This window comes from Durio zibethinus, chromosome 7, assembly GCF_047325235.1.
Source record: "Durio zibethinus cultivar Kanyao isolate XHJ-2024 chromosome 7, ASM4732523v1, whole genome shotgun sequence".
NCBI classification, from domain to species: domain Eukaryota; kingdom Viridiplantae; phylum Streptophyta; class Magnoliopsida; order Malvales; family Malvaceae; genus Durio; species Durio zibethinus.
Genome location: NC_143168.1, coordinates 22,428,470 through 22,439,330, shown reverse-complemented (window position 1 = coordinate 22,439,330; position 10,861 = coordinate 22,428,470). Strand labels below are relative to the sequence as shown.

The 10,861-nt window shown below is 35.9% G+C and overlaps 1 protein-coding gene across 10 annotated transcripts; it reads right to left on the bottom strand.

The window, feature by feature from the left end:
• Positions 1-2,332: 2,332 nt before the first annotated feature.
• Positions 2,333-10,083, bottom strand: LOC111277027 (uncharacterized). 10 transcript variants are annotated; one of them, XM_089763884.1, is made up of 12 exons: positions 9,938-10,083; positions 9,176-9,256; positions 8,568-8,867; positions 8,206-8,383; positions 7,875-8,103; positions 7,461-7,600; positions 6,957-7,246; positions 6,529-6,741; positions 5,953-6,444; positions 4,297-4,962; positions 3,027-3,557; positions 2,333-2,829 (listed from the first exon to the last, which is right to left on the bottom strand). In XM_089763884.1, exons 3-12 carry the CDS (start codon positions 8,835-8,837, stop codon positions 2,602-2,604), a joined length of 3,237 nt encoding a protein of 1,078 aa, XP_089620010.1. In that variant the 5' UTR covers positions 8,838-8,867; positions 9,176-9,256; positions 9,938-10,083; the 3' UTR covers positions 2,333-2,601. The 10 variants fall into 10 exon arrangements, with proteins under 10 accessions (XP_089620010.1, XP_089620012.1, XP_089620016.1 ...); XM_089763886.1 differs by having other exon boundaries at positions 2,333-2,826; XM_089763890.1 differs by having other exon boundaries at positions 2,333-2,826; positions 4,402-4,962.
• Between the last annotated feature and the right edge of the window lie 778 nt (positions 10,084-10,861).

Below are 10,861 nucleotides of genomic sequence, written 5' to 3'. Positions count from 1 at the left end.
TTCTGTATAGGCAAATTAAATTAAGTTTTTAATTAATGGATGAGTTCATATATAGCCTTCTTCAAATATTTATTTGTTTAAATTGGGTGTAAAACCATGATTAATATTAAGATTAATCTCTCAGTGGGGCCATATGGGATGGCATTGAACAATTTTCTTGCTTGCAAAGAAATGTTAGAATCCCTTGAAGCCAACAATCCCTGCAGGCAAAATGGCAGCAGAGAGTGTAGGAATATTGCTGGTGTGTCTCACAACAATTGATCCTAAAAGCTCATGATATCAAGTTTTATTGTTTTTCAATTGCAATGCTGAAACTCGCATGTGATGTAGGGTACCCTTAACGCCAAGATTTACAGGCCATCTTCATCAAACAAATAATTCCTATCATTTTCCATAAGTATTAATCATCAGATGGCCCATCCACCATTCTACAGTGACCATTTTCTCTGTGGATTATTTTTCTTCCTTTTCTTCTTTTAGGACTTCCTTTTTGTATCTTTCTAATCCTTGACAAGTTTTCCTATACTTTTCTTCATTTCATGCAATTTTCTGTACTAATTACCAAAGGGTAGCAAAAATTTATGCCTATAGACATGTTCTCTTTCTTTTACTTTTCTCAATGAGGATAGAACATTTCAAATTCAACTTTTGTTTTAACCATCCCCATAGCATGTTACGAACAGCATTAGTACTTGGGTGAAAATCATGTTAATTCTCATTTCTAATAGAATATATAGCTAGAAAGATTCAACCCTAAGAATGTAATTAGGAATGTAATTAGGCACTTAAGTACTTCTAACTGGCCTTCTAATCAGTCTCCCTCGAGCTCGACCTATGTATTAATGACAGAAACATTTCTTATCTACCAAGGATGAAGTAAATTTTCCAACTAATGACTTTAACTTTGCTTCTTGAATGATAATGAAGTATTGAATTCCAATTCTTGCTTCAATCTCAAAGGGTGGGACAGATCTTGATGGGCTTGCCAACATTTAGTTGTACTTTAGTATGGAGTTGAAATTAATATCCAAGGTTAGCTTCACGTAAAATTACCTAATGCTTATCAAAGTCGATTATCTAATCATTATATATAGATCATATGATTTTTGAAATAATCACCTTGTACCAAACATAATATCTTTAGAATTGCATGTATGTGAATATCTTGATGATTTTGCATTGCTTTGGAAAATAAATCATATCCCTTCAATACCGTGTCTGTACTTCATTCATCACATGAGAATAATTCCAACCATATGAGCTTGTATCCATGCAAGTTTGAACAATCTTATGTTCTTTTTCCACTTTTACTGTTATGGTTGAAATTTGAGCTGAATTATTATCAGGGTGATTCTCAGGATCTAAGTTTTGGAAAAGTAGGGATGCTTTTTTTATGCAAATAGTTGAAAATCTAGTAAATCATATGCATTCAAATCTTTTGTGATTACAAATAGTAAAATCTAAACTTCATATACACTTCGAAGCTTAATAATTTCAGCATTACTATTTTGGATGAGATGCTCCTTAGCTATCTTTCTTATCTTACCCTACCATCCTACGAAGTGAATTGAGTGACAAAACAGCACAACGTTAAGCATTACTAGAAAATTAATTGCAATGTTCACAAATCTTGTTTTCTTTTCTCAATTCACAGCCTCAAACAGTGACACACCGAAGTATTGGCGAAGAATTCATGCCATATATTGACAAGTGAAATTATGGGATTCTCTTTCCAAAAACACAGGCCTTATTCTTCATGGGGTTGTCACATCAAAGTGGGTTTTTCACCTTTCGCTTTCCCTCAAGTACTCAAGTCTCGACCCAACTTTGCCCCCATCATGGGTCCACACGATTATCTTTTCTTTTTCCTCTCTTTTATTTTCTCAAAAGAAAGGAAAGAAACATCTTCATGTTCACAAGATTTTTGACTAGACAATGTATCTGCTCTTTTTGGCCCTGAGGGTTGGAAGAAGTATGGCTATTTGTGTTGGGCAAGAAATGCTTCTGGCATGGTCCCAGCCACTGATCTCTCCCCTATTGAGAACCTGAATGATTATGTGTGTAGAACCCATTACAACTTTGCTTGATTGACACGTGTCCCGAAGATCATGTTGCATACTATCCCCTCATTTCATCAAATATGATGCATTGATTATTGAGCATAGCTGAACACCAATAAACCGATAGAATAAAGAGAAGATTATTAATTCTGAAAATTTCAGGTCCAAACCTAATGACGGATTGTGAACTTCCTACTCATTCATGGAAAAGAAAACTGATTTCATGAAAAACGTTTTTGTTTGATGGGGCTAAAAGACTAGGTTATTGCTGATTGTACAATAAACATCCATAAGAACTTTCAATTCTTCAAGATGAAAATTATTCTAAATGGTAAGATCAGCGAAAGAATGAAAGAAAGTAAAGAAACTCCATGATAAGAAAAAAAAAAGGTGATGCTGAAACTAACCTAAAAGAAGAAAAAGGTTAAATGTACATGGTCATGGAGAACATCTGTACAGCCGAATTTACATTTAACCAAAGAAAGGGGAAAAAAAGAAAGCCTTTTGCCACCTGAAAAAGAAAATATCCTCTTCTTTCCTCTTATGACTGGTTTTTGACAACTTTAACACTGCTGTAGAAGCGTTTGAGGTCCTTCATAGCCCTCTCTTCAATCTGAATTGAACGAATTGAAGACGGTCCTTCAACCTCTGGTTTGAACCAGCGGTTCATCCCAGGGGAATCGGATGGTGAACCTTGAGCAGAAGCTGTTGAAAACCCAGCCATTTTCGTTTTTGGACTATGAGAAAGACTGTGCTGTTGTTTTCCCTGCTTTTAGTCAAAAGGACCAACAAGAAAGTGAGTCCTGCAAACTTCGAGAACAAGAATAAAATAACATGCAAGAACAAAAGAAATGACAGCATTTTCAGGCTACAAACAAAGCTCATAGTTAGATAATATAAATTATGAAACCAGTCAAGGATGGATGTATGACACCAAGAGAGAAGGAGAGCAGTAATTTCACTCACCTGCTGCATCTGGATGTCCCTGAGAGATGGCCGAGAAAGATAAGGAGGAGTACCGGAGGCAGCCCAAGAAGGTGTGCTTCTTTCTACATCAGATGCCTGTGACGATTGAACTGAGACCACAGGAATAGGCTTGGATGGCAAAAATGAACTCAGCAGCATTTTTCCTTCACTTCTACCATCAAAAAGATCTTCCACCTGATTTTTGCTTCCACTTAGCTGGGTCACCTGTATTTTGCTCTGTTCATCCTGAATTTCTCGAAGTGACGCAGATCCCTTTGAAACCTTTGCACCACCCCATGCAGGGCCCTCACTTCGGGGTGTTGGTGGAGAGGGAGTAGCATGTTTGGCGGTGTCATCAAGGGCACCACTCAGAAACAAAGAAAGTCCACCTTTCCTATTCTTCTTCTTGGTTGCTATATGTGAAGTACTCTTATCTTTTGCTGGCACTGAACTGTCCTCTTTTCGAGCAAAGAAAGTAGCCTCTTTGGAGACTTGGTCTGCTATAGTTGCTTCAGACATAGCATCTTCTTCCTGTCAAAAGTCACAAAGACTTCAACAAATATGATTACTTGTTCAAGTAATTTTAACCTTTTTTTTTTCATTTCAGTAATTTATAGGAAATAAAGAAAACACTCGTCAAGATCCAACAGTATGAGACCCTAAATAGCAGACCTTATTAAATCATAGAAAATTACACATATTGACGTTTACCTGGGGCATTTGAAATCCTTAACCCACAGAAACAGTGCATAATGCAGTTCTTGACGCTACTTTTCACGAGTATCAAGATCATTGACAGAAAAAGGGCTTCACTTTTTCATTTCAGCTGTTACCTAGAAATCCTAATTAAGTTGTTGCAGACTTTTGAACCTCAATATTAGAGCTACTAATTGAAAAACTCGAGAAACTCACAACAAAAAAGAGTTGGCAGAAGGAGAAATGATAGACACCAGAGGAGGTGAAGTGGACTAGATGAAATTTTATGGTGAGTATGTTACACAATTAATGCAGGATAGAAGAAAGAGTAGGCAACGTAAATGTTGCAGCGCTTCTTTCCTCAAGGACTTAAAATCTCACAAGTAACACTCTTGCAGCATTCAGAAAGCAAAAGAAAGAAACGCACTTGAATCCATCCAAACAGTCCCTAGGAATAGTGATGCACCGAGAACAACAACCAAGCAACTCTTCAGTTCAGTAAAGTGTACACACAAAAAAGATACGTTTAGAAAGATCTTTACATGCCCAAAAGTATGAGTTTAAAAAATCAAACCTTATTCATTAAAACTTGGGGCATTTCAATATCAGAAAAGTCCTTCACAGAGTTTGGCTCTATGCTACTTGTACTAAAACCAGAGACTGTCTCAACTTGAGCTACCTTCTGTTTGCTCTTCTTCCTCTGCTTTCTTGAAAGCTCAGCCTTTTTATTTCCTTTTCCATCTGGTAAAATCAAAGATGATCCATTTGATTGTGATTTTTCAACTGGTACACCAAGCTCAGCAAGAGAATTTTCAAGAGCAGATCTTGTTTGCAGCTTTGCAATTTGCTGGTCATCAAGTATGCATCCACCCAACTGCTTCATTTCAAGCACCTCAATCTGCTGCAGCTTCTTCCGTAAAGCTCGAACTTGTTTTGAAATGCCTTGATTAGGATCAACTCTAGGTTGCAGAAAGGAGTCCAATCTGTCTCCACTTTCCAAAGGAGTTTTGTTCTTGCAGTTGTCACGGGTCCTTGGAACCTCACTTTCACTATCCTCCTCTTCACTATTGATGATAACCGGAAAGGTAGCTGTAGGAGTGGGAAGCCGACGGTAACTCCATGATTCTGATGATCTTAAGTCTAAGGAGTTCTCAAGATTAGCTAGAACATCTGGTGATGCATTTGCACAAGCTTGTGATGAGACTGTTAAGATATAGTCCAAGTTTCGAATAACAATATCCTGCATTCAAGAAGTCAAGACAACTTTGTTGTTAGAGTATATCTCCATGCAAAACATCATGTCAAGAAACCTTAGTGGAAACTGCTGATATAATTGACAAAATCTGATCTGCCAGGTGATCTTTTAGGTCAGAATTGGTCCGAAACTACACAACTTACATCAATCATATACGTTCTTCCAAACAAAGAATATGACAAGTAGCATGAAAAGTAAATCTACATCCCAGGGTAGTAACTGTCATATTAAAGACTGAAAAAGAAATTAGTATATTCTAGAGAAAAATGAAGAGATAAAACAATCAATGTACCTGTTCAACACAATGTCTAAACAACCACATAAAACCTACACTGAGCTGAAAATAAGTGACAGCAGAACTAGAAGTTTGGCATCTTAAATTCTGTTTTGATTCCCATTTACAAAGTGAGGGGAAAAAAGAAAAGAAACAGGAACTTACTTCTAAATTATCAGGCAACTCTATTGAAACAAGAGAATGAAAGAAAATATAACCACCAAACTTTTTTACACATAAGTTTAAAATACAAAAATTGTATTTTCATTTCCTTTATATTTTTTCTTCTGGAAGAAGTTCAGAATTAAAGTGATAGATATTGACATGTAGGATAATACCTAAAATATGAAAATTACAGAAGTAAAGATTCTATATCATGTAAGACACTCATTGTGCTCAAAAATGTCCGGAGGCCCAAAAAAAAGAAGAGATCGCTAACATGGGAGGTCACAATAACAAGAAGAAAACCAATACATTACGGGTTTTGTCTTGTAGATCTCTCTTACTATTTTCTTTTTTCAAGCTGAAGTTTGGTACATTAAGGGAAAGCATGAATATCTAGTATTGTTAGAAATTTTAAAGTTAGGTATACTATCATAAAAAATCCAAGGCAAAGTCACAAGTTAGGCACAAATGAAAGCACATGGAAGAATATAAGAAAATTTTCTCCTCATAATTGCTAATGCCTTTGAGTAGAATACCTCGCAATGCTTCCTTAGATCATCAGCTCCAAGCGAATCTGCAATTTCAAGTAGTTGAATTGCATTCCGTGGCTCCACTAGACACTCTGCAGCCACTTTCTCACAAAGACTCTTTAAGCTTGGTATGGGCTTCTCCTCAGAAACATTTTTATGAACAGATGATCTCATACTACTTGACTCTGAATCAGTAAACATAAATTCCTCATCAAATTCTTCTACTTCGTCATTGACTTCCAACCTTGGTGCTTGATCACTTCTGGGCATATTTGGAGGATAGACAGGGTGATAGAGAGAAACAATAGTCAAAAGATGAGTTTCACCAACTGAAACTGAAGTAGCCTTCTTAACGCCATATAACCGAGTTGCAACCGGTGGTTTTTCCTCACCTTTCTTGCCATTCCACATGTAAACATCACCTGTAGCAGTAGCAGCAGCAGTCCAGTACTTACCAGCAGAAATGCCTACTATTTTTTTTCCACACAGCGAGTATAGCTGTACAATTCATCCAGAGGAAGTAAATAATATGTTTCACTTGTGAGGGAAAGGAAAAATCAATCAAAGACAGTGGAATAGAACCTGTTGGCATCTAAGATCAGGATCTGAGGAAACCCAATAGAATAATGCTCCATCTTCAGTCATAGCCATGCTATGTACCATCCCAGCAGCTATTGCAACCACATGAAGTCGCTCCTTTCGATGGAATTTCATAGGGGTGCTTCCAGTCTTTTTTATATTTCTAGTAATGACAACTCGCCTAGGTGTAACAAGTCGATGACCCCAAGTATACACCTGCCATACAAGTTTTACGGTGGTTAGCCCCATATATACTCTCATTCCACAATAGCAGGTAAAAACAACAATGAAATTAAGATGTTGGCACTCACTCTGATTAGAGCTAGTCTACAAAATATTCATCCAATTGGAATCCAAGTATTTGGGATTAAGGATTCGTGCAAATAGAGATCACTTTAATTACAAAAAATAGCAGATGCTAGCATATTTACCTCTCCATCAGCTCCCAACACAATGGTTTGATATTTTGCAGTCGCAACACCTATAAAGATCTTGCCTTTCAAGCACTCAACTATTCTTGGTATGTAATTTGATGCTGAATTAGAGGTTCCATAACCAAGTTGCCCCTCTCTGTTGCAGCCCCATGTGAAAACTTCACCAGACTCAGAGACAACAGCAGTATGCTTATTCGCAGCAGCAACAGCAACTATTCTTGATCTAAGTGAACTTACTCTACGTGGTGTTGGTTGGGTATCCACAGACGTATAGCCCAACTGACCCTCTGCACAACACAAGATGAAGTCTAATCAGGCATTTCTAGTCAATAAGTCCTTGATTTGGTTTGAAACATAATGCAGAACATCATTTTTCTGATAAAATAGTAGAAGGTAAGTGATTTTGAATCAAATAATAGAATAAAGGGAAAATTTTCACTTGAGGAAACAACTATCTCATATGGTCAGCAAATCTTGCTAGCATAACCCATAAATTTTTACCTCTATTGGATCCCCAAGTGAACACTACCCCACCCTCGGTAGCAATTACAGTGTGATGTTTAGCTGCAGCAATTGCCTTCACCCGACGAGCCCCTAAACCAGAAGTCACTTGGCGGGGAGTGATAACTGCAGCTTGACCACTGAAAAGTATAAAAGACAAAATAATATGTTCATGATTGTTGATTCACGTTATCCTAAATATAATAAATAATAAATAATAAATAAAACTATCCCAAACTTTTACAAATTTTCAGTATGGTATTCCAAACCAGAAAAATGTGACGAAAATTTTGAACCAACAAAATTCAATGTCTAGAGCTCCCATAGCTTAAATTTAAATTTAGAGTTCCTGATTGAAGTATCATTAAAGCTGCTAAGACCCTGTCTTATGCAAAGGCACAAGAAATCTCTTACCTATGGATGTCAAAGTCAGGATGCCCAAGACGGCCCCCCCTTCCAAAACCCCAGGTGTAGAGTTTTCCACTATCAGTAACAGCTACACTGTGGAACTTAGCAGCAGAAACTAACTTGATAATAGAGCCACTAAATGAATCAAGCTTGCATGGTAACTTTTGTATGTGGGCGTTTCCTGTTCCTAGTTGATAGTTTACACCACTTCCCCAGCTAAACACCTCAGTAGCTACTAAAAACAGAAAGAAAACTATGTTATGCTTTAATACAGATAGATTTCGTTTGCATAAAGCAACTAGATGCTTTCCAACCATGTCAAGACCGTAGCAGGTACCTGAATCTTGCCCACATCCAAAAACCTGCAACACAGGCCCAGATAGGAGATCTACAGGTGTTCTACATTTTGAATCTTCCAATGTAATAGAAGCACCATACTGAAGGAGAACACTTGCTACAGCAAGATGACCAAAATGCAGAGCCCTGTGAAGGCTGCTCCATCCTGATTCTCCATCCTGAAAGATAGATTCTGAGGTGTCATGGAAAGAGGATTCAACCTAATTGGACCATCATAACATCTCTATGGCCTTATGACGTTTAACACAAGATCATAGACATTATAGAGCAGGATGCTTGATAGGCATCCATGACGAACGTGAAAGCATTCAGATCAACTAAGGGATGAAAAGAATTACAGACCCTAGCATCAGGATCAGCACCAGCTGCTAGAAGCCTCCGAATAATGGGAATGTGGTTTCTCCAAGTTGCAATATGAAGAGGAGTCAGACCAAAACTGTTCCTTGAATTGATATTACCTCCAGTCTTCTTCAATAGCATCAATGCTGAATCTACATCAGGCAAGGATCCTTCTCGCACAGCAAGCCACAAATCTTTATGTGAGCCATTAGGTGGAATTTTTTGCATGGATTTATGGAGGTTCTGCTTCTGTCCTTGAGGTGACGTTAACATCTCCACTACTCTTTATATACTGAGAACAATCTACAAATACATTTTTTAAGTTATTGAAATTTACTATTCAGAGATCACAGCTGATGGCTGCTGCTTAACACTATGCCTTCACCACATTATGTCGAGAGCCAAAGATTCTCCAAATGCCAATAAAGAAGTTAGCACAGGCCAAACAAACTGCCATGGCCTCCTAGGTAGTTTATTCCATCTAGTCCATATTATAATCGAGAAATCAACAGGGTCTAGAATCTATTTCCATTTAAATAAAGAGTTGAGTTAAACTGTCAATAGCATATCAGCCCACCATCATCTTCACCATCTTTACTATGAAGACGTACCAGTTTCAACAACCATCCACACACCCCCATTAGCATTCATGAAGAAGAAAGATATCTCCCATAAAAAGGTGAAGCAACATTCTGCATTTAAAATTTCATCTGTCAGCATAAAGTATCTTGTAGAACAGATATAATAACTAAAGAAAAATGAATGAACAACATAAAAACAACTCCATCACTAGAAAGACAATCAAAAATTGCAAATTTCATGATGTAAAAATGAAAAGAAATTACAAACTCAAATGCAAAGAGCCAAAAACAACTTTGCTTGCACATTAAAAATGAAAATACATTTGATCTCAAAAGCTGTCTCAAATTTACTGCAACAGAAACTAAATAGAGAGAGTAACAATGGCTTTAGACTGATTCATTTCTGGGAAGCAAATGATTGATCTAAGACAAAGTACACAATTGAAAGCAAAGCTATAGAGCTAAACCAAAATGCAAAATTTAAAATTAGAGCAAAAGAGAATAACAGATCAATCATAGGAAAATCAATCTCCAGATCCAAAATTACATGAATTTAACCCATACCCATCATTACCAACAAATCAAAAATGAAAACTTCCAATCAAAGACAATAGCTACCCAAGTTCCCAGCTTCACCAATGACAACTCAAGAAAGCAAAACACCAAAAAAATAAAATATACTCATCGTCAAATTCTCAGTGAATTCAACAAAAACAACACATAAATGAAGAAAATACATTTTTTTTCAATTGGAAATTGAATATCAAAGAAAACCAAATCTGTTTACCACACCTTAACGAAAACTCCCCAAGAGAAATTGTTGGCAGTTAGAAGAAGAGAACTTGGAATGAAAACGTAAACCAAAGGCATGTTTCTGTTACATAGAGAATCAAAGCTAAGGAATATACCCAAAGAACCAAAGGCATAAAAGCATGACTGAGAGAAAATTAGAGAGAGAAAGAAGTGTTTGAAGACGAGACAAATGGGGTATTTTGGGAAACTGAAAATTCATATTGACGATTTCGACCTTGTGCTTTTGACGTCACGACACTCTTGGGTCCACGTAATTCTTTGTGTATGGCCACCTGGTCTTGAACGGTACTTTAGTAGATTTAATTACGCATTAAGAAGTAAGACTGCTTTTTTTTTTCCCAAGCCGTTTTGGACTTCTCCTTGTCCTTTTATTTGGCTTTCAACGCCTTTGTTAATTTGTCAAACATTTGTAAATGTACGAAGTAAATGGATGACATTGCAAACAGATATAATTTTATGAAACAGTAATATTTGTTAATATATATATTTTAAATTATATTATATATTTATTAAAAATTTAATTAATTATTATATATTATATGTGATAATTAAATAATTAATTTAATTTTAATAAATAAATTATTTATTTATAATATAACTATATAAGATAATTTAAACAAAATAAATATATGCTGACATAATATAATTATTTTATATAATTTTTTGATAAATATACGCATTTTCTTTTTAATTAAAAGACAAACGATATCTCTTCCTTATTTTCATTTTGAAAAAGATACCTTTTTTAATTCTTTTTTTTTATATATATGAAAAAAGAAAATGCTTTACTTAGGATTTTGTCAAAGAATTTTATAAGAATTAGTAGTAAACACGCTAAAAAAAAGTTATAAATGTTGACGTGTAAGCTACAAATTGTCTATTTTTAAAATAATAAAATGGAAT

Bases quoted from the DNA above. Each gene is read 5' to 3' on its own strand.
- LOC111277027 (XM_089763884.1), bottom strand. From the start codon at position 8,837: ATGTTAACGTCACCTCAAGGACAGAAGCAGAACCTCCATAAATCCATG. The intron at 7,601-7,874 runs GTAAGAGATTTC...TATACTTTTCAG, and splicing joins CCTGACTTTGACATCCATAG to TGGTCAAGCTGCAGTTATCA. The intron at 6,742-6,956 runs GTAAATATGCTA...CTTGTATGGCAG, and splicing joins TGTTGGGAGCTGATGGAGAG to GTGTATACTTGGGGTCATCG.